At 61.3% G+C, this 21,513-nt stretch overlaps 3 protein-coding genes across 5 annotated transcripts; 2 read left to right on the plus strand and 1 right to left on the minus strand.

Moving 5' to 3' along the window:
• Nucleotides 1-761: 761 nt before the first annotated feature.
• RPS10 (ribosomal protein S10) lies at nucleotides 762-4,986 on the minus strand. 2 transcript variants are annotated; one of them, XM_058856161.1, is made up of 6 exons: nucleotides 4,865-4,986; nucleotides 4,047-4,196; nucleotides 3,693-3,864; nucleotides 1,616-1,693; nucleotides 1,230-1,285; nucleotides 762-850 (listed from the first exon to the last, which is right to left on the minus strand). In XM_058856161.1, exons 2-6 carry the CDS (start codon nucleotides 4,194-4,196, stop codon nucleotides 809-811), a joined length of 498 nt encoding a protein of 165 aa, XP_058712144.1. In that variant the 5' UTR covers nucleotides 4,865-4,986; the 3' UTR covers nucleotides 762-808. The 2 variants fall into 2 exon arrangements, with proteins under 2 accessions (XP_058712144.1, XP_058712146.1); XM_058856163.1 differs by lacking the exon at nucleotides 4,865-4,986 and adding an exon at nucleotides 4,318-4,770.
• LOC131587574 (uncharacterized) lies at nucleotides 4,824-5,552 on the plus strand. The gene has a single exon (XM_058855575.1). The coding sequence runs from the start codon at nucleotides 4,824-4,826 to the stop codon at nucleotides 5,550-5,552; it is 729 nt and encodes a 242-aa protein (XP_058711558.1).
• Nucleotides 5,553-5,829: 277 nt separating this feature from the next.
• Nucleotides 5,830-18,883, plus strand: PACSIN1 (protein kinase C and casein kinase substrate in neurons 1). 2 transcript variants are annotated; one of them, XM_058856156.1, is made up of 10 exons: nucleotides 5,830-5,910; nucleotides 15,297-15,429; nucleotides 15,770-15,926; nucleotides 16,059-16,294; nucleotides 16,453-16,608; nucleotides 16,932-17,107; nucleotides 17,313-17,433; nucleotides 17,516-17,640; nucleotides 17,756-17,949; nucleotides 18,281-18,883. In XM_058856156.1, the coding sequence occupies exons 2-10, from the start codon at nucleotides 15,367-15,369 to the stop codon at nucleotides 18,388-18,390; spliced, it is 1,338 nt and encodes a 445-aa protein (XP_058712139.1). In that variant the 5' UTR covers nucleotides 5,830-5,910; nucleotides 15,297-15,366; the 3' UTR covers nucleotides 18,391-18,883. The 2 variants fall into 2 exon arrangements, with proteins under 2 accessions (XP_058712139.1, XP_058712140.1); XM_058856157.1 differs by lacking the exon at nucleotides 5,830-5,910 and adding an exon at nucleotides 9,941-10,018.
• The last annotated feature ends 2,630 nt before the right edge of the window (nucleotides 18,884-21,513 follow it).

Below are 21,513 nucleotides of genomic sequence, written 5' to 3' on the forward strand. Positions count from 1 at the left end.
CGCCATTGGCGGATGCCGCGTTCGGGAATAGGACGGGCGGCGCAGGGCGGCGGCGGCGGGCGCTCGGCCTTACGCGAACGGCGCAGGGGCCGGCGGCGCGCACGTGGCCCCGCTGTGACAGCGGCTCCGCGGGGACAGCAGCGCCCGCTCTGCGCCGCGCGGGGGCGCTGCGGCACGGCGCCAGGCCCCACCCCCCCGGTGACACCGCGGGTCCGTGAGCGACCCCCCAGTGACATTCCGTGTGCTCACCCCCGCCCTGACACCGCGGGTCGGTGTCCGTGTGTCCGCTCCCTCCGCCGGTGACACCGCGGCCATGGCGGGTCCGTTACCGATCAGCCACCGGCTGCCGAGCGACACCTGGCGGCGGGCACCGGCCACTGCCCAGGTGCTGCCGCCAGCCCCACCCTCGGTCCCCAATGCCAGCGCAGGTGACAGCGCAGCGGTGACACGGGGACCCGCCCACGCGAGCTGTGTCCCGATCAGAGGGACATGGCCTGGCACAGCTGAGTTTTCCATCTGCAGAACAGTTCAGTCCCAGCCCAGCCCTTCTGCATCGCTGGCAACCAGCATCGCCCTGGGCAGATGGGAAATGCTCCTGCATTCCTCTAGGACTCACCTCCACACCCCCTAAACTTGGAGAGTTCCTTCACTAGAACCTGTATTTAGTCACTCCCAAAGTGCTGCTCCAGATGCTGAAGATCTGAGTCACGCCGTTCTTCGTGAGCTCTGTGCACTTCAGAGAGACACAGGCATGAACCCAGTGGCATTTTCATCTCTTTTATTATACACAAAACACGAGCATGAAGCTCTACTGTGGAGGCTGACCACGTCCACGACCGAATCCACCTCTCTGCAACAGCAAAAAGAGAGTGTCAGAAATCATGGTGTTAAGCAATGACAGCAAGAACAAACATCATCAAAGCTCTGTGATGGCACAGGTCAGCCAGCTGCTGCAACATCAACCCATTCCAGCCAGCTCTGTGGACCACACCTAAAATACTTTTGCTTTTCAAGTATAAAATCATGGATCTCCAAAGAGCTCAGCTTGCTCTCAAACCTGTTACTGCTCTCTGTCCCACCACATCCCTTCCCTACAGCAAGCGAGCTGTGTGTGAAGGGTGACAGTTTCCAGCCTCTCTGACACCCTCAGAGTCCCACAGGCAGGACCTTCCAGTTTCTCCCATCAAAGCCTTCAACAAAGGAAGCCAAGTTCCAATGCAGATACTCACGAACTGGAATTCTGTGGCTGCTCCAGCACCAGCCTCAGCCTTCTTGTCAGCACCAGCTGCAGAGAGAGGAGCAGTCAGTGCCCTCAGAACCCCCTGCCCAGCACAGTGCCCCTGCCTGGGAGCAAAGCTTTAACCATCACACACAACTAACACCGGGGCTGAACACAGCAAAGCAAAACAGCTGTAACTGAGCACGTTTGAGTTACTGAACCAACCCCGAAGAAAATCCCACGCCTCAGCTGGACAAAACTCCAGAAAATCTCCCATCCACCCGCACATACAGACTCTAAGCTATGCCAAGAGTCTCATCTCCCCCTTTTCTCCTTGAGAGGAGCCCTAGAGCTGGGACAAGTGTCCCCAAGAGGGCAGGGGGGAGGCACACTCACGTGGCACGGCACTGCGGCGGTATGTGTCCCGGTCAGCCTCGCCCCGCGTGAGCCGCGCCGGGCGCTCGCCCTCCAAACCTGAAACACAGAGCAGAGCCTCAAATGCTGCTCAGCCAGGGCACAAACAGCTCCTTCCTGCACCCCAAAGTGCAGAACAGCATCGGGTCTGCCAGCAGTGCTGTGCCTGGGGCAGCTCAGGGAGAATAAACCTAAGGAAAACAGTGATTTAATAAGGGAAGTCTCCCTTTAGGGTGACTTTAGTCTCACTTTAAGGGTGAAATCTGCTCAAGTGTCCCAGCTTGTGGTAGGGTGGAAGTTAAATAACGTGAGAAGTGGCTTTACAGCATCATCTCAACAGACTTCTGGTCATCAAACTAGTGCTGAACATTTTGTTGGTAAAAATCCCAGAAATACTAGGAATTTGCCATGTCCAACAGTCCTGTTAACAGCTGAGTCACAAATTGAAAGACACAATTCTGACCCCAACCTGAAACAGCCACACTGCCAGTACCCCAAATCCCCCCACAGAACACATTCATGACAGTAAAAGCAGATTATCTGTGGAAACTGAGATCAATACCAGACAAAATTCCTGCAGGAACACCCAGCCATGGTGGGACCACCATCTCAGGGATTGGGATGTGTCCTTGGAGCCCAGGCTGGGGTCTGCCCACCCAGGCAGGATCCAGTGAGGGGCAGCTGTGCCTGGCACACCCCAGTGTCCTCCTGCACATCCACAGGCACTGGTTTGGCCATACAAATCCCAGTTTTTGTAATAATTCTTTTACTGCACCACCTCAGTGGCTCCCAGGTTGCTGCTGCCTCAGGCAGGTCATCAATAGCAAAAAAGAGCACCAAGTGCAGCCTTTCTAAATATTCCTGCCCAAAAGGGTCTGAGGAGGGTTCCAACGCCAGGACAAGGCTGTGACACCACACACAGCTCCTCCTGCACAAACCCCAGCCAGAAGCTGCCACCCCTCCCTCCCAGCAGGGATGCAGCTCCTTTAGCTCACTGGATAAACACAGCATCTAAAGAACAAATCTTGGAACATCCAAGCAACTCAGAAATCAAAGAAAGCAGCATCTTCCCAGTTTCTCTGCAATTCCTTCCTTTGAAACAGGTGATGCTCCCGTTTTGTTTGGCTCAGACACAAACTGCAGCAGCTGGGGGTGAACTCCCAGCACCCCCTGGCCCCTGATGTGGCTCAGACATAAAAATGCACAACCCATGTAAGTCCCCAGAGCCAGAGCACATCTGGCTGCACCCCCTGCACTCAGGGATGTGAAAACCCACCAAAGGAAAAATCAGTGCTGCAAGTCCAACATGCAGAATCACAGAGCAGCTGGGCGCTGATCTGGAGATCATCCAGCTCAACCCCTCTCAAGGCAGGGTCACTCGGAGCAGGTGACACAGGAACATGTTCAGGTGGGTTTGGAATGTGTCCATGCAGGGAGACTCCACACCCTCCCAGTGCTCTGCCCACATGGAAAGCTCTACCTCATGCTGAGGTGGAACTTGGTGTATTTTAGTTTCTGGCCACTGCTCCCTGTCCTGTCATTGGGCACCACTGAACAGAGTCTGGCAACATCCTCTGGTACATCCCCTGGGGATATCTGTCTCCCCCAGACTAACCAGGCCCAGTTCCCTCAGTCTCTCCTCACAGAGATGCTCCAAAACACCTCAGCATTTTTGTGGGCTCTGCTGCTCCTCCTCCATGGGTTTGCAGTTAACCTTTGAAAACAAGCCCTGTTCCAGCATCACATTCAGCATCCGTGGGGAAGGCAGAGAGGGACACCCAACCTGGCCACAGGTGATCCCCAGGTGGGGCTCCACCACATCCCAATCTCAGCAGGCATGCTCCCAGCAATCCCAGTCCCTGGGGAACGCCAATCACCACTCAGAGCATGTCCCTGTGGGTCCCAGCTCTCCCCATCCCACTCAGGAGACACCAGTGCACACCAGCTACAAAAGCCACAAATCCCAACCCCATTTCCTTGCTCTGTTCACAATTTTACACCCAATCCCAACAGATCTGGCACTGTCCTGACTGCCCAGCTCCCCTGTGGCCCAGCTTACCTTTGGGCCGGGGTCTGCCGGTCTCGGGGCGGCTCCGGCGCAGCGTGGCCGGGACAATCTCAGGGGGCAGGTGGAGATAATCCCGCAGGTACTGGATGCCCTCGTTGGTCAGGTACCAGTAGAAGTGTCTCCAGGCAAACTGCTCCTTCACATACCCTCGGGACTTGAGGGACTGCGGGGAGAGCTCCCAGTTACTCCCAGTTACAGGTGAGCCTCTCCCAGTTCACAAGCACTAGGGGTCAGCAGGGCACTGAGGAATGGGGACATGGGGACGGGGAACAATTCACATGCACAAGACATAATACAGCACCACCCCAGAGAGCAACACTTTCAAATGCCCCCAAGCCCTCCCACCTGCATGGCTTTCATGACGTGCAGGTTGGGCACATTCTTGTCCACGAGCTCGGGGTGTTTGGGCATGTGCACGTCCTTCTTGGCCACCATCACCCCCTCCTTGAACAGCAGCTCATAGATGGCGATTCGGTTCTTCTTGGGCATCAACATCTGCAGAAGGCACAGGAAACAAGGCTCGGTGACATCTAGGCACCACCATCTGCACGGGGGACAGTGAACCCTGCTGGGTGACCGCAGTGCCCCCCGAGCAGCCCCGTGACGCGGTTCCCACCGGGCCGCTCCACCTCGGCAAGGAAAACGGAGCAGCCCCAGCTTTTGCTCCTTGAAACCACCGGCCCCGCCCGGGGCCGGGCACAGCGGGACACCGGGCACAGCTGGGGCAGGGCCGCAGCTCGGGGGGGGGCTGTCCCGGTCCCGCCACGGACACCATTACTGCTGCCGTTAAGTCAAACTGAACTCGGGAACCGGGAGCAGTGGGAGCCTCCCGCCCCTCCGGTGCCGACCCCGGCAGCGCCTCGGGACGGGAACACGGCTACGGGCGGCGTTCCAGGACCCGCCGGGCCCTGGGCTCGCTGGGCTCCCCGTGCTCCGCCATGACTGAACCCCCGCGGACCACGGGCTACCCCCGCGACAGCTCCTGAGGCAGGAGGTCCCGGTGCTAGCGCTGGGCCTCCGGTATCACCCCGCGGCCAGGCGCCCCCAATCCCTCCCTCCCAGCACAGCCGGGCCCGGAGCCCCGATGGCGGAGATGCCCCGCCGGGGGGTCCAGGCCCCGGGATGGCGGCGATGCGGGGCCGATGGCCCGAGCGCGGCCTCACCGTGGCGGCAGCGGCGGGGCCCGAGCGGAAAGGACTGCGCGTGCGCCGCGCCGCCGCTTCCGCCGCTGAAAGGCCCCCGGCGGCGGGGCTGCCCACGGCGCTGCCTGTGCGGAGCGCAGGACCCTTCCCGCCTGGGAACGGGCAGCCCCGGCAGTGCCTGATGGGCTCAGCACCGAGACGCGCGCCCCACACCGTGTTACCCCCGGCTGTGCCATCCCCCCACGGCCCCACACCGTGTCACCCCCGGCTGTGCCATCCCCCCACGGCCCCACACCGTGTCACCCCCGGCTGTGCCATCCCCCCACGGCCCCACACCGTGTCACCCCCGGCTGTGCCATCCCTCCACGGCCCCACACCGTGTCACCCCCGGCTGTGCCATCCCCCCACGGCCCCAGCCGTGTCACCCGCGGCTCCCCGCCGTGCCCGCTGTCCTTCTCAGCGGGACTGTAAAGCCCTGCCCGGGTTTCCCGGAGAGCCGCGGGTCCCACCCCGGGCCAAGGGCTCGAGGCTCCCGGAGGCACCGAAGTGCTCGGCTCCCCAAAACACCCGCCCGGGAGCCGCGACTCCCCTGACCCCCGTCTGGGAGCTCTCGTTCCGGGGGGGATGGGACTGCAGCCGTGTCCCCTTGGGCACACCCCGTGTCCCCCCCGCCCAGCCCGGGGCTCTCCCGCCCCGTCTGGGGGTTTGAACCCTCCGGGAGCGACAGGAGTGGGGTCCGCGGGGAAGGGGAGACGTCCCCGCTCCCCCCTAAACACCGCGGGCACTCGGCACATGGCACCCCCGGAGCAGCGCCGGGTGGGGACAGCAAGAGGGGCAGGGGGAGGCCCGCGACCCCCGGGGCTCATTGCCATCTTCTCCGCGGCCGCGTTGTCACCTTGCGCGGCCGAGGAGCCGCCGCGCCGGGCCGGGGATTGGTCGGCTAAAAATGCCGCCCTAATCTCCGAGCTGATCTTTACCCCCTCCCTCCGCCCCATCTGCCGCGACCTGCCCGCGATGCGCAGCGCCGGCCCCGGGAGAGGCTCTGCCGCTGTCCCCGCGGCCCCGAGGTACGGCCGGCGGGGCGGGCCGGGGGCGGCGGGGGGCGGAGGGCTGGCCCCGGGGGGCACCGGGGATGCCGGGGATCGGGGCGCTGTGACAGCGCTGTTGGCTCCGGTGTTTGAACGGGGTCCGCGCCCTGCGCTGGGAAACGAAACCGCACTCGACCCGTTTTAAGTGATTTCCAACTTGTGCCGGACCGTGCCGGGTGAGGAACGGGAGGGATCGAGGGATGCGCCGCATTCCTGGAGCTGCCCGGTGCCATGCTGGGGCTTTGCTACCGTGTCATCCCCTCCTTTCTTCCTTTCGGGGGCAGCATGGACGGAGCTGGGGCGAAGCTCCCACAGGGTGACCCCCAGGATGCTGCGACTATTGCGGCATCCCCTGGGAGAAACGCCCAGCCCGGCTCGTCCCGCGGAGCAGGAGCTGTCCCTGCCCTCCTGGCCCCGACATGCTGCCCATGGACACTGTCCCTGTCGGTGTCGCTGTCCCTGTCTCGGCTGCATCTCCTCCTCACAGCTCCTGCAGCTCCTGCCTTGGAAATGGCAAAGCAAGTGCTTTGCTAAACGGATTAGAGCTTTCCCGGCAGCCTCCCCGGCTGCTCCCGCATCCCTCGGCCCCCTTGTCGCCTTCCTCGAGCAAACCCCTATCCCTAAGCCAAAAGTCCCGGTGGAGGCCGTGGCCGCAGCACAGCAGAGATCAGGCACTGCGGCTCCCAGCATGCCTGACCCCGAAACCCTGGCTGAAGCTCTGAGGGTCCTTCCCACCTCCTGGGGTCTTGTGTTCCCTTTGCAGGAGCTCAGGGAAAATTGGGGAATTCACCAGGCAGCGGCTCGGCCGGTGCTGGAGGTGCTGCTCTGCCCCAGGGTCTGCACTGATCTGAGCCCCCCTGGCCGCTTTCTCTCCCTCCCCTCCGTCCCCTCACAGGGTGTGTGGCCGCCGGAGGGCCTGTGGCAGGACGGGAGCGGGATTTAACCATGAAAGGATTGAGAGAAGAGAGCCAGGCACTGGCAGGGCTCGACAGTGACGTGCACAGCGCAGGGCGAGAAGGGAAGGGACATCAGCAAAGCACATCAGCACCAACCAGGGCCACGTCCTGAGCCCAAAGCCTGGGCTGGGCCCTGTGTGGGATCCCCCTCACTGGGAATGCCCCGTGCCCAGCTGTGCTGGTCCCTGCCAGGGCAGGATGGCACAGGGATGTAACCAGGCACCTCCAGCACAACCCTGGCACGGCTCTGCCCGGGGACAGACTTTGTCCTGGGGGTGCCAGCCCGGCCGGCGTTTGTGCAACACCTTGAAGGCAAACTCCGGACCTGCTGAGCTCCTGTGGATGATCCTGGAGGAGGAGAGGCTTCATCCAGCTTGCAGAGGCAGCCAAGGCAGTGTCCAGCTGCCCTTGGCGTGGCACAGCGTGGGGGCAGCGAGCCCCAGCACCGCTGTGGCTGTGGGTGAAATGTGCAGGCTCCTCAGGCAGCTGCCTGCAGCCAGCTCCACGCTGCTTCCCAGGAAAAATGGAGCCTTTATGTCCCGGCCCCAGCCCCTTCCCCGGAAGGGCTCGGAGGATGCCCCGGCCGGTCACAGGCAGACAAGAAGGGGATTGTTTCGGTGGGATTTGGGTTTCTGGGAGCACCTGCCCCGCCCGGGGCCCTCCACAATGGCTGCCTGTCTGCCGCAGAACCGCCAATTATCCTCCGCGGCTAATTAGAGATGCAAAGTCGCGCTTGCATTCTCCCAGCTCCCCGGAGGGCTCCTGGGACCGGCGGCACATCCGCAGCGGCAACGCAGCCCAGGCATGGGGCGAGCGTGGGGCACTGGCCCCATCCGGCCCCTCAAGCCCCAGCTCCCACTCCACTCTGGGAAGAGGCAGTGGAGGACAAGAATGGGCTCAGGATGCCTGGGATGCCCTCTGTTCCATGCACACCAGTCTTCCCTGGACCACCCATGGGCCCTCCCATTGCTCCCAGAAACAGCTGAGCCTCATAACTCGGGGCTCTGCCGGGATTTAGGGAACACATTTTCATTCCTTGCCGGGGAGGCAGACAGGAGCTGGCTGTGCTCGAAACCCCCCCGTTCGTGCGAAGGCCGACACTCCTGCCTGGGTGATGGGCAGGCAGCTGATCCCTGGTGGCATCTCTTCATTCCTGCCTGCTCTGGCTCCAGCAGCCACTGGGATCACGGTGTGGGCTCATGTGCTCCGACTTCTCTGTTTGTGCTCCCTGAGCTGTAATTCCAGAGTGGCAAGTGGCCCCATAAATCAGAGCTTATTTCCTGCCAATACCGTCTGCTGCTTCCCACAAGGAAAGTCATCTACAGGAGGAGAAGTGACTTACCGCTGAAAACAGTAAACGGTGGGATGGTGAGAGCCGGAGAAAAGTTTGTCGTGACCGAGTTTTTGGTGAAGAACTGAGGAGGCAGAGTTCCCACCTGCTCCCTGCATGGAACAGCCCAAGCTGCAGGGAAGGGGACCTGAGCTGGTGCCACCCACACAGACCACAACACTGGTGGCAACGGCTCTTTGCACTGGGGAATCCCCCCCAAGTCATTGAGGTCCCCCCATCACCATCCTGGAGAGCATTTGTCACCTAATGTTTAACGCCAAGGACATTTTCCCCTCTGCAGCAGGGATGTTGTCAGGGCAGGTGGCAGCTGGGCATCCCAGTGGTTCTTGCAGTGCCCTTGTGCTGGGAACTGCCACCTCACTGCATGAAAGGACCATGAGCAGTTATCCAGCACCCTCTGGCTCCTCACCCTGAAACGCCAACAGGCAAAGATTCCCCATCCTGAAGGAACCACCATCCATCCCACTCTTGTTCGGGACTGGGGGCATTAAATCACTGGGGTCTCAGCTAAGCTGCAGCCGGGAGTGAAACCTTCCGGGGGCCTTTCTGTCTGGCCATGAGGTGGGCTGGCTCGGGTGGCACGGAGCTGGAAGGAGCCGGAAGGCAGGCGGGCTGGAGAGCCCCACCGAACTTCATTAGGCAGTCGAAGGCGCTTGTTAGGGGAAAGCTGAGCCGGCGTCGGAGGCCGGCAGAGCCCCCCGGGACCGGGTCGCATTCTCTGGGCAACCCGATCCCGGCGGCAGCGGCCTCGGCAGCCTCATTACTGCAGCCTCTGCAGCGGCTTCGGTTACTCGCCTGGACGCTCTCGTCTCCTGCTGGCTTTTAATTTCCCTGACATCCCCCGCGAGCGGGGGGATGCAGGCGCAGTGTCGGGGAGCCTGTCATCACCCCCACCCGCATCCTGCCTACTTCCCGACGGCTTTCAGCCCTCTCTGCCCCCGGGACTCCCATCCCATAACAAGCCCCGGTGACCCCGGGCATGAGCCCCGGGGCTCAGGAGGAGGGAGATGGGCAGATGGCGGTGAGGGGGAGCTGCCCTGCTCTCCTCCAACAAGCCTTGGAGGGTGCAGTCCCCTCACCCCCTTCCCCAGCCCTGCCGGGGGGGAAAAGACTGTTCCTGATTCTCTTGCCAGCCTGTTCCCAGCTGGCACATTTGGCAAGGAGGCGGCACCGGCTGCCTCTCCGAAGGCGTTTTGGGGTGTTTGTTCTTGCAAAAGCTGTGGCTCAGCCCCAAAACCCCCCTGCAACCGCGGGGGTGACAGAGAGGCCGGGGCAGCAGCGGAGGAAGTGCGTGGCTCTGTCCTGTCCTGTGCAGGAGGGACAACGACCCCCGGGATAGCGGGACCAGGAACCCCGGGGGGGGGTCCCCAAAGAGCCCCCCCGCCCAATGGCCCGGGGACAACGAGTCCGATTAGGCCCTAACGGAGCCCGAGGTCCGACCCGCCATAGCCCGGCCGTGGTACCCACCCCCCGGCCCGTGCCCGCGGTCCCCGCAGTGGGGCGGCCCCGGCGGGTCCTGCTGGGGCAGGGGGCAGTGCGAAACCTCGGGGTGGGCGTGGACGCGGAGATTGGGGGGGGGGGGGGGGTCCGTTCCCCCCTCCGCCCCCCCCGGATGATTTTCGCAGCAGCGGCTCCATCCCGGTTGCCATGGCAACGGGCGGCTCGGGCAGGCGCGTGCCCGCGGCCGTGCGCGCCGCCGCTGCCCGGCGGGAGCGGAGCGAGCGGAGCGGAGCGAGCGGAGCCCCGGCCCCGGGCCCACGGCCCCCCCGGCCCCCGGCAGGTGAGCGCGGCCCCCGCGGGGGCAGCCGGGTCCACTGCGGCGACGAGATGCGGGATGCCCGGTGCCTTGCGGGGATGGGGTGCGGGATGCCCGGGTCCCTTGCGGGGATGGGGGGACGGCGCGGGGGATGCTGTGCAAGGACCGGACAGTAAGGCATGGCTTTGCACCCCCAGGCAGGACACAATGTCCCCTGATCCCTTCTGCAAGGCAGGGAGGTTGGGGGGGATGTATGACCTTCACCCCCTCTGTGTGTCCTATGGGGTGCTGGGGAAAGGGACACCCCTTCTGCAATGGTGCCGCACTCCCGGGCTTGTGCCTCAGTTTCCCCATCTGCAAATAGTGGGGGGATCTTGTGCTGTCCCTGTCATCGCTGTCCCCCCGCCCAAATAAACACCTTACGCCATCACTGAACCCCCTCCTTTCAGCACTGTCACCCCAGCTTCTCCCTTGCTGTCCCCCTCATTTCCCCACTTGCCTGTCCCCTCTGGCTCCAAGTCTGTTTTTCCACCACAGACAGCTGAAATTCCACCTCTCCTGCTCCCAGCAGCCCCCTTTGCCTTCTGTCACCACCAGCTCTGGGACCATCCCACCAAGGCTCAGGGGATGGGACCCCCGTGCCAGCGCGTGACGCTCCACTTCCCCCCTCCCTGATGCGGAAGCGGGGGGATGGCACTGCCGTATCCTCCACCATCCCTGTTTGCCACTTCTGGGTTTAATTGCAAACCTCATCTTTGGATTTCTGCCTAAACCCGGCTCCTGGGACCACACAAATCCCTGCTTGGTGTCCGAGCAGCCTTGTTTACCGCGGTGAGCCGAGGCAGCAGGATGAGACAGAGCTGCAGAGCTGGGCAGCCAGTGGAACCCCCATGTGAGGCTGAGCCCCCTCTCCCTTCCCCAGGCCTGAGCACATGCAGGGGGTTGGCAATCCTGCTGCTGCTGCCCCTCCCGGGATCCCCATCCACGTTCCCCATCCGCATTCCCGGCACATTCGCTGTCCCTGAGCTGGGCTGCAGGCTCCCCTGGAGAGACACTTGCGTTATCTGCAAATGCCAAGCAAGCTTCCAGAAATTTTTGCACAAGGCTCCTAAAATCCCTAGAAGATTAATGGGTGCCCTGAGCAGGGCAGTTTTGGGAGCACAGGGGGAAGGTCTCTGCAGAGCCCACATGAGCTGTGAAGCCAATCGCTGCCGGGGCTTGGAGCAAATGCGTCTCCCCTGGCTACTGCAACCTGGCAGCACCTGGCCCCCAGCAGCCTCCCGTCTGTGCACAGGACACGAGGCTCCTGGTACTGCTCCTGCATCTTTGAACCTCCTTTCTGGTTTGAGGGAGCCCACAAGCCCTGACCCTGCAGGTCCCCAGGCCTCAGATCCCCCCATCAATGCAGATAACTCTGATGGAAACAAGGAGGCTGCCATAGGCACATTCCACCCAGAATTCATTGGGAAAGTGGCTCCCAGTAGTTTCCCATTTCCTATGTGCTCCCTCCAGGGTCCTGTTGCCCTTGCAGCCGTCTCATGCCCTGCTCAAACACCAGGTGCTGCTCTGGCTGAAATCCCATGGAGAATCACCCACCATTCTGGATTTGGCTCTTTGTCCCAGGGCTCCAGCCCTGCTCATGTTGCAGCCAAAGGGGTTTTGCCAGGGAATGCAGGAGGGACCCTTGAGCCTGCTCCCATGGAGACAGTACCCTGCAAGGGCCCAGGCTCACCACCTGCCTGCCATTTGGCTTGCTTTGATGATGAGGGGGCAGGATGGGTGCTGAGGCTGCTCAGCCCTGACCCTGGGCGCTGCTGCTGCTGTGGAGCTGCCAGCATGAATCAGCAGCACCCATTTAACCATTTCCTTACAGGGTCCCCATGGGCTCTGGAGGGGGCCACACTCCAGCCACACCACAGCCAAGCCCCTCCACACTCCCAGACTCCCTGAGCTCTGACCCTCAGCAGCCCCAGGAGCGTTTCCCTGCCGCAGCCCCATGGGACACACGGACCAGCCATGGGGTGGGAGCCCCACAGCCGCTCAGCTGGGTCAGGGTTGAGCAGCAAACCAGGCACAGCTCCTGCAGTTGCAAAGCCTCTTGTGATGCACGTCAGTGTCACGGGTTTTCCCTGCTGCTGTGCCTTGGCCACTTCACCCCCCAAATGTGGCCACCTCAGCCCCAGTGTGTGGCCACAGTGGGAGCAGCACATGGGCACTGGTACCCTCAGTGGATGCAGCATGGCAGCCCCAGAATATGGTGGGAGATGCTGCTGCCAGGCTCCTCTGGACCTCCTTGGTTGAATCCATTTGTCTTTGCCATGAGTGATTGTCATGTGGCCACAGTGGTGCATCACAGTGGCATTGGCGCTGCACCCTGAAATGGGCCCTCAAGCAGCCCTGTGCTAAGGGAGAGCAAATGCCCTTTCCTGTGGCCAAAAGCCCGAGGCCCAGCCCACTTGCTTGGATCCCCACAGACCAGTGCAGCTCCCAGTGTGGCTTCCCCCTGCCCTGGATGCTCTCAGCAATGGTCACTCACCCACTGCCCTCCCAGCACCGGGGCTCACGCCTGGTGTGAACCTCCTGCCTGGGGACAGGATGGGGACAGGTATGGGGACATAATCTTGCTCTTTGCTCTGCTCCTCTCCTTGCAGTGCATCTGCTACCATCCTGCCTTAGCCAGGGGCTCTTTGCAGCTGAGGAAACTGCACCAGAGGCTCTGCAGCCACTCCTGCCCCTGCTCCCCACCAGGCTCAGCCAATGTGCTCAGAGGCAGGAGTGTGACAGCCCCATCCCATGCTTCTTGGCTGCAGGAGATATGCTGGGTCTGGGACAACAAACACACCTGGGGAGAGCAACCTGGGGACAGGGGACAGCAGGACTGGACTGTCCCACCTCGCTGGGGACAGGGATCTGCCAGCCAGGGCTGTGCCCTGCCCATGGTGTCAGCTGCACCAGCCTCTGCATTGCAGCAGCTTCCTGCCTGCACAGGGCCACAGCCACGGCCCGGCCCCCACAGAGGGCAGAGACCCCCCTGCAGCAGCCGGGGAGCAGAAGCTGCCTGGAGTGTGAGGAGAGTTGTGTCAGTGCTCAGCGCTGAGCAGGCTGACAGGAGAGACGCGCAGGGGGGCCGCTTCTGAAGGAGCAGCTCAAGGGCACGTGGAGCAGGAGCTGGGACAAACTCCACCGTCACTTGATGCCAAACGCTCTGTGGCTTCTCCCTGGCAGCTCCGTGGATGCAAGGGGCCAAAGCGGAGCCCCCAGGCCGAGGGTACCCAAGCGGCAGCGCGTGGCTGGGGCTGGCAGCTCTCCACGCCGCGGCTCAGCCGCCAGCTCTGCATCTGATCACTGCCAGCTGCCCTGATGTGAGGTGATGGGCTGCGCTGGGCCGGGGGCTGGCAGGGGGCTGGCACATGTAGCACAGGCAGCCGAGGCGGCCTGGCACAGTGGGGGCACACGCATGTGCGCGGGCACGCCAGGATGGTCGTGCGTGGGGGCGCGTGGCAGGAGAGTGGGAACGAGGCGGCAGCGTTAGCTGGGAAGTGATGCAGAGCCAAAAATAACCCCCAGGCTGCAGCTCAGACCAGGTAGTAGCTTGGAGAGGGAGCTGCAGCATCCACGTCCACAGTACCCCATGGCACGAGTGGCTCGCTGGGGGCAGCTGGGGCTGGCACTGTGCCTGTGGGTCCTGAGGAATGCCCAGCCATGGGGGTATTCCCTCTCTGCAGTGCCCGTCCCAGGCCCGGGATGTCACCCTGAGGGTGCCCTTGCCATGCCAGCGCATCCTCTGCCGCAAAACCCAGGGGTGCAACACTCAGGCACTGCGCTGTGCCTGCCAGCTTTCGGGAGGGGATGATGCATGCAGCACCTGCAGGGTCCCTTGGGGTTGTGCCACCATGTGCTCTGTCAGCACTGCGGGTGCATCGGGGCAGCCTGCGGGTGCTGGGGTGGGGAGGGCAGTGGCAGTGCTGTGGTGCCAGGCAGTGACAGTGCCATGAATGCTAGGCAGGAGTGTTGTTGGTGCCATGCTGGTCAGCAGTGGTGGTGATGATGCCATGGGTGACAGGCAGTGGCATTGGTGGTGCAGTGAGTACCAGGCATGGCTGTGCCATGGGTGCCAGGAGGAGTTGTGGTGGTGCCGTGAGTGCCAGGAGGAGTGGTGGCGTTGCTGTGGGTGCCAGGAGGAGTGGCGGTGGTGCTGTGGGTACCAGGCAGGCGCTGGCGCTGCGTGCTGCCAGCTGCAGGGGGACGCTGCTGTCCCCCATCCATCTGCGTCTCGGCGGCTGAGCGAGGGACAGTCATGCGTTTATTTTTAACCATCTGGGGAGGGTGGAGGGGATTGGTGCCTCTCTGGTTATATCACTAAATCCCTGCCAGGCCCTGTTAGTTCCAGCACAGCGAGCCCTGCGCCGCGCTCCAGTAACTGTTTCAGGTCCTCGTCCTCCTGGGGCCATGCCCTGCCCCAGCCCTGGGAGACCTCAGGGCCAGCTGTGCACACAGCTGGAGAGTGTGGGCACTCACTAGAGTTCCCCACAGGACCCTCTGTCCCCAGCCCTGCCCTCCCACCCCACCACAGGGCAGAGCACAGGCAGCCAGGCCTCCCCTCTGCCCATCCCACCTCCCCAAGGAAGGGATGGTATGTGCTGTTCACAGCCACATCCCTCTCCCACACCCCTTTTGGGGACAGGGCAGGAGGAAATTTGAACTGCTTGTGGCCACCTTGTCCCCATCCCAGTGGCAGATGCCAAGCAGGATAGGCCCAGTGCTTTCCTGTGGAAACACTGTCCAAATCCAGGTCAGGATGGGGATGATGAGAACACCTAGGAAACGGCCACCACGGTCTCTGCTCCATCCCCGTGCAATGCCACCAGCCCCCTCCCAGCTCTTGGCAAAGCGGAAAAGGGTTAAGCCACACAGCAGGGCCACGTGATGCTCTGGGGATGCCGTTTTTCTGAAGATCAGGACGGATTAGGGTGGAATATCAGGGTGAGAATTCCTTGGGCGGCGCATTCTCTGACCCTGCCATGGCCCCTTGCCCAGAGGCTCCCAGTGCTGAGCCAGGCCCTGTCCAGTGAGCACCCACTGTGCTGCTCCCTGTGATTCCCTCCCAGCACCACTGGCTCCAGGGGTGTTTGGATGGCACCAAGAGGGTGGTGGGCACTGGAGGAGTCTGTGGGTCCAGAGCTGGAGCAGGAACCGTCCCCATGCCTGTCCCCTGTACCCAGATGTTTGTCCCACAGAGCTGTTGGCAGGAGGAATGGGGGTCCTCTGCACCCCCCATGACTCCCCTCTCCTGTCCCCTCAGTGCATGAGGCTTGTGTTTGCCCAAGAGACCCCCAGCGCCTGCTCTGACGCCCGAGGCAGCGCCGGGAGCCATGTCGGGTTCCTATGACGAGTCAGCATCAGCTGCCGAGGAAACAACCGACAGCTTCTGGGAGGTGAGTCCCGGCCATCCTGTCCTCCCACAGACCCCACTGCCACAGTCACTGCACCCTAGGCTGTCCTCTGGGCTGGGGGCTGCCCTCCCTTCTCTGCTTGAGAGCATCCCTACTGTGGTGGCTCCGTTTCTGAGCTGGCTCTGCCGAAGGTCTCAATCTTGGCCGTCCCTGAGTGACAGAGGGGTTGGAGGGAGTTTGGCTTGAGCAGCCCCAAGCCAAAGCTCCATCCCTGCACCCCCAAATTGCCTGGTGCTTCCCCTGTAGCCACCCCAGGCCAGCTGGGGCTGAGCCAGGCAGGATGGTCAGAGCCCACAGCTGCCTGTCCCTGCACCCATCCCAGGTGGGGAACTACAAGCGCACGGTGAAGCGGATCGATGATGGACACCGGCTCTGCAATGACCTCATGAACTGCGTGCACGAGCGGGCCAAGATCGAGAAGTCCTATGCCCAGCAGCTCACCGACTGGTCCAAGCGGTGGAGGCAACTCATCGAGAAAGGTACCGTGGCTTCCCCAGGGGCAGGGTTTCCCTGGGACACCTGGGTCCCCGTGTATCATCACAGCTTCATCTGGCAGAAATGGAGGGGATAAGGGCAGTGGAGTGACCCCCAGCTGTCCCCTTGGCCCCCAGGTCCCCAGTATGGCAGCCTGGAGAAGGCATGGGCCGCGATCATGACGGAGGCGGACAAGGTGAGCGAGCTGCACCAGGAGGTGAAGAATAGCCTCCTGAACGATGACTTTGAGAAGGTCAAGAACTGGCAGAAGGACGCCTACCACAAGCAGATCATGGGGGGCTTCAAGGAGGCCAAGGAGGCTGAGGATGGCTTCCGGAAAGCCCAGAAGCCCTGGGCCAAGAAGCTCAAGGAGGTGAGAGCAGCACAGTGTCCTGGGGCATCCCTGTGTCCCCAGGTCCAGCTCTGTGTGCCCAGTCCAGGCTGGGAGAGACGTGTGGCACCTCCTCACAGGCAGAGGGGTTGGCAGGGGGCTGTGACCACTACTCTGATGTCCCTTCCCTGTCCCCACAGCTGGAGACAGCCAAGAAAGCCTATCACCTGGCATGCAAGGAGGAGAAGCTGGCCATGACCCGTGAAGCCAACAGCAAGGCGGATCAGTCCAACACTCCTGAGCAGCAGAAGAAGCTCCAGGACAAAGTGGAAAAGTGCAAGCAAGATGTGCAAAAGGTGCAAGACACTGCCCTGTGCCAGATGCATGGGGAATTGGGAAGGGAAACCAGTGGAGATGGTCAACATGTCCCATTCTCCACCATCAGTTCCCATTTTCCCATCCCTGTGCTCCTGGAGAAGGATAAAGATGTGCAGGCAGTGCTCAGGGGAGTGTAAGCTGGGCAGGGATTTACCCCACTTATGGGGCCTGATTCCACCCACTGAGGCTCCTGGCTCAATTTGGGCTCCCCAGCTTTGGAGACCCCCCAAAGCAGACAGCACCCAGAAATGGCCTTTGAGACTCTTGAAGTACAACCAGGGTCCCTCTTGCATTTTTGCAGACTCAGGAGAAGTACGAGAAGGTGCTGGACGAGCTGAACAAGTGCACCCCGCAGTACATCGAGAGCATGGAGCAGGTCTTCGAGCAGTGCCAGCAGTTTGAGGAAAAGAGGCTCAACTTCCTCAAGGAAATGCTCCTGGACATCAAGAGGCACCTGAACCTGGCCGAGAGCAGCAGGTAGGGGCAGTGAATCCCAGCCAACACGATGGTCGCCAAGAGGTACCAGAGTGGCAGGAGGTTGTGCAGGAGCCTGGCGCCCCCTGGTGTCTCGGAGGACACACAGCCTGGGCTCCAGGTGACAGCCGGGGTATGTCCCTGTCCCTGTGCCACACTGTCCCCGGGGGTCCACCCTGACCCACAGCCCCTCAATCTCTCCCCACAGCTACGCCAACGTGTACCGGGAGCTGGAGCAGACCATCCGCATGTCGGATGCACAGGAGGACCTCCGGTGGTTCCGCAGCACCAGTGGCCCCGGGATGCCCATGAACTGGCCCCAGTTTGAGGTGAGACTGGGGGCCCCGGCTGGGTGCTGGCAGCCCTGCAGAGCAGCCGGGCACTCAGGGGTTGGTCGCTCTGTGCTTGCAGGAGTGGAACCCAGACCTGACACACACGATAACGCGGAAGGAGAAGCAGAAGAAGGGCGAGGGGGTGGCCCTGACCAATGCCAGCAGTGCGGGTGACACGGGAGCTCAGGCAGGCGAGCGCGGGAGGTGAGGGCCGGCATGAAGGAGAGGTGCCATGACAGGCACGGCCTTTGTCTGTGCAAGCACTTGGGGATGGGGATGTCCATGGTGACAGCCACGCCTCCCTCGCCTCCCCTTCCAGCGTGAGCAGCCATGACCGTGGGCAGACCTACAGCGCCGAGTGGTCTGATGACGAGGGCAGCAACTCCTTCAACACCAGCGAGGCCAATGGCGGCGCCAACCCCTTCGACGAGGAGTCGGCGGGGAAGGGCGTGAGGGTGCGGGCTCTGTACGACTACGACGGGCAGGAGCAGGATGAGCTCAGCTTCAAAGCAGGTACGGTCTGCCAGTGCCAGGTAGGATGAGGCTCGTTTGCTGGAGCTGTGGGTGTGAAATCCCTCAATTTCTGAGTTGGCCCAGCCTTTCAGAAAGTTGAACTGTCAGAAAAGGGAAGGTAGAAGCTGAGCCCAAATGCAGAAGGGGCAGGAGCAATGGTGGGACAGGGCATATGAGGGCTCAAGGGTCACCCCTCACCTTTCTGTTGTACAAACTGGTGTGCCCAGGATGAGTCCTGCAAACCCCCTGCATCTCCATCCCAGGGAGAAAAAGCGGGTGGGAGAATTTCCAGCACCTGCAATGAGCTCTTCCCTTCCACCTTCCTCTCCAGGTGATGAACTAACCAAACTCGGTGAGGAAGACGAGCAGGGGTGGTGCAAAGGGCGCTTGGACAACGGGCAGCTGGGGCTGTACCCCGCCAACTACGTGGAGGCAATCTAAGTCTTGTGATGTGCTCCTCGTCATCGTCAGCAGATAAATCCACCCTCCGTTGTCTCCATCTCTCCACCAGCCAACCAGCCATTCTGCCGTCTGGTCCTTCACCCCTCACCCTTAGAGATTCAGACATATTTTCCGACCAAGCTTTTATTTTTTTAAGAGTTGTCTCCGAAGAGTATTTTGCATAGTCGCTTTCTTCTAAGATAACGTGAAGCGAAAGATGACGTTGTCCGTTCGTCTACGTTAGTTGAATTTATTTTTTTTTTCTGAGCGAAAAGCTGATACCTCAAGATCTTAAAGCCCAACCAGTGAGAGCTCCTGATTGGTTGGTTTTTAAAGATACTGAAATCATGAGCCGCCTTCTGATTGGCTGGAACTGTTCTGAAACGCAAGGCGCCGAAGTTCCTGGGACCAACCAAATTCATCCCAGAAAACCGAGAGGGATTGGAGTCTGACTCCGTTGGGTTTTTTTTTGGGTGTTTCCACATTCTCCCCAGCTATTCCTCCCTCCCCGAGGAAGGGGGTGAATGCCCCTTCAGCCCCGCGGCCATCCTTGAGATGCCCAGGTGAGGTGGGACCAGCCCCGCCATGGAGCTTGCTGGCATCACCTCAGCTTCCTCCTCCTCCTCCTCCCGGCTGGGCTGTCAGCACACCTGGAGCGGGCGGAGGCTCCCAAGCCGATGCCCGGTCTGTGCTGCAGGGAGCAGCATCACCCTTCGGGTGGGCAGGTATCCAACGCACACCAGATCCAGGTGAGATGGCCCTAAAATCCTCCAGAGAAGGACCCACCAGGGCCCAGCACTGCTGGAAGCACCTTCACACCCAGCCTGGGATAGCAAGGACTGCCTTGGGCACTGCTGGGGATGGTCCCCATCCACCCCTTCCTGAAGAGAGGCAGGAGCAGAGCAGGGACGGGGGATGAGCATCACCTGGCCTTGCAGGCTGCTGGCAGGAGCTGCAGCCAGAGCAGGAGGGCTCAGGATACCCAGCCCAGGCAGAGCAGCTGCCTGGCAAAGACGGCCGAAAACAAGACACACCAAGGCAGGGGAATGGCCGCAGGCTTTGCCCTTTGCTTGTCCCCACGGAGCTCTCCCCTTCCTCCCCCGGGCTCTGCCCCTGGTCCTGCAGCTCCCGTGGCTGCTGCCACCCAGCATGGCCACCCCCACCCCCTGCCTCGGGTGCATTTGCCATCCCGAGCTCTTCCCTACAGATCATCTCTCATTCCTTTCCATACCATTACCCTTAGCAGCATCAATGCCATCAGCTTCCCGCACGCTCCTCCTGCTCCTATCCTGCCCCCTCCGTTGGTTCGTGAATTTTTGGCCCCAGGGATCCAGTGTTCTTGTGGATGCAGGGGAAGCACCGTGTGCTGGGCACGGTGGGTGGGAGCCATCCCGGCCCCTACCAGGTACCGGAAAAAAAACCACAAAGTCAGAAAAGACCCAACCAACCACCTGTCTCAGCAATGCACCCTGGTTTTTGTACATTGATTGTGTAATTTAAGAAGTATATATATAATATATATATCTCTCGTGATTGTATTTCCGTGGATACAACAACAAAAAGCAGCAAGAGAAAATAACCGAGCTCTGTCAGCGTCCTTGGCTCTGGGGTCTCCTTTGCTGTGCGTCTGTCTCACCCCTGGGGGGCGGCTGAGGTTGTGAACCCCCACCCCAAGGTTTTGGGGTGCAGCAGGATGGGGGGTTCACATGCATTGCTGGGTGCAAGGGGGGACAAGGGGAACAACCACTGCCTTTGGGGACTCCTGTGCCACTGCCAGACAAAGCCTTGGGAAAGGTTTTGGGGCTGCTCCAAGCACCAGCCCTGACCCAGCGCTCTCCTGAGCCTGTGACAGCCCCGGCACAGCAGGTTGATGTCACCTCCTGCCCTCCCCCAACCTGCCAGAGGACCTGTGTGGGGGACACGAGATTTGGGGCACCACCGGCCCACCTGGCCTATCCTCACAGTGCCCCACACCGGCTGCGTTGGGGGCACACAGCAAATCACAAGACACATTTTGCTTTTTTTTTTTCCTCTTTCCCCCCATTTTTTTGGTTTTTTCATCCCCTTTTCCAAAGGCCAAGGTAGTTTTCCTCCTTCTCCTGCTCCTTGCCGCCCTCCATCCCTCCTGCCAGGATGTGAGCAGGGCTGTCTACATCCGCTGCTGTGGGAGCAGCACAGAGCAAGAACAGAAGGGAAAGGCAGTATCTGGCACCAGCAGATTTTTTAAGGGGAAAAATCAAAATACAAAGAACCAGGTGTTTTTCCTTTTACGCTGCCACAGAACATCTCTGGAAGTCCAGGCCACCCCTCGGCATTTGCACAACTCATCACCAGCCAAAACCAAAAAGCAAATAAACAAATAAAAAAACCCTATAATATAAAAGATCAACATTGCCAGGTAACTCTGACTCTGGTGCAATAATCAGGTGAAGCAATTCCCAGCTCTCTGCCCCAGTCCAGCCTTGGTGGATCACACTCTGGCTTTATTGTCCAGAGGGAAATGGCAAAGCTGCCATCTCCATTTCCCCAGACTCTGGAATCAGGCAGTCCAAGTAAAATCCGAATCAAGGGACGAGCTTTGTGCCAGGGCACAGAACCTGGGCTCTTTGGAAGATGCTGGTGGCCCCGTGCACAAGGATGGGGGACCCACAATGTGCACAGCCCCACACCCACATTTACAGCTGCTTCCCTTGCAGAACTCCCATTTGCAGTCCCAAATCCCAGTGAAGGGGAGAAGCTGAGCATGTGCTGGAGTGAAAAGCAAAGGGGGGATGCACCTGTCTCAAGGGGGTGCCCAAGGTCCCCGGAGGCACAGCTCCCATTGCTGGCAGCACCCTTGGTTGGTGCCAGGCTGCTGCCACAGGGATTGAGACAGGACCCCACCATGAGCAGCAGTGGATGTCCCTGTCGGTGCCATTGTCTCAGCTCATGCCCCAGGCTTTTTCCTCCCTGAACAATGGCTGGGGTGAAGCCACCTACAGCCAGAACGCGGGAGGGAGGAGAGGAGGGGGGACAGTCCAGCCACAGTGCTCACCCTTCCCATGGGAGACAAGGGCTCTGCACGGTCCTTGCCCCGCACCAGGGCCTGCTGGAGGTGAGGGGTCCCTGCATCCGTTTCCAGCA

This window comes from Poecile atricapillus, chromosome 23 (genome assembly GCF_030490865.1).
Source record: "Poecile atricapillus isolate bPoeAtr1 chromosome 23, bPoeAtr1.hap1, whole genome shotgun sequence".
Taxonomy (NCBI): Eukaryota; Metazoa; Chordata; class Aves; order Passeriformes; family Paridae; genus Poecile; species Poecile atricapillus.

Bases quoted from the DNA above. Each gene is read 5' to 3' on its own strand.
- RPS10 (XM_058856163.1), bottom strand. From the start codon at position 4,476: ATGGTGTCCGTGGCGGGACCGGGACAGCCCCCCCCCGAGCTGCGGCCC. The intron at 3,865-4,046 runs GTGGGAGGGCTT...CTCTCCCCGCAG, and splicing joins ACGTCATGAAAGCCATGCAG to TCCCTCAAGTCCCGAGGGTA. The intron at 851-1,229 runs GTGAGTATCTGC...TTGCTGTTGCAG, and splicing joins CAGCCACAGAATTCCAGTTC to AGAGGTGGATTCGGTCGTGG.
- LOC131587574 (XM_058855575.1), top strand. From the start codon at position 4,824: ATGGCGGCGATGCGGGGCCGATGGCCCGAGCGCGGCCTCACCGTGGCG.
- PACSIN1 (XM_058856156.1), top strand. From the start codon at position 15,367: ATGTCGGGTTCCTATGACGAGTCAGCATCAGCTGCCGAGGAAACAACC. The intron at 17,108-17,312 runs GTAGGGGCAGTG...CTCTCCCCACAG, and splicing joins AACCTGGCCGAGAGCAGCAG to CTACGCCAACGTGTACCGGG. The intron at 17,950-18,280 runs GTACGGTCTGCC...CTTCCTCTCCAG, and splicing joins TGAGCTCAGCTTCAAAGCAG to GTGATGAACTAACCAAACTC.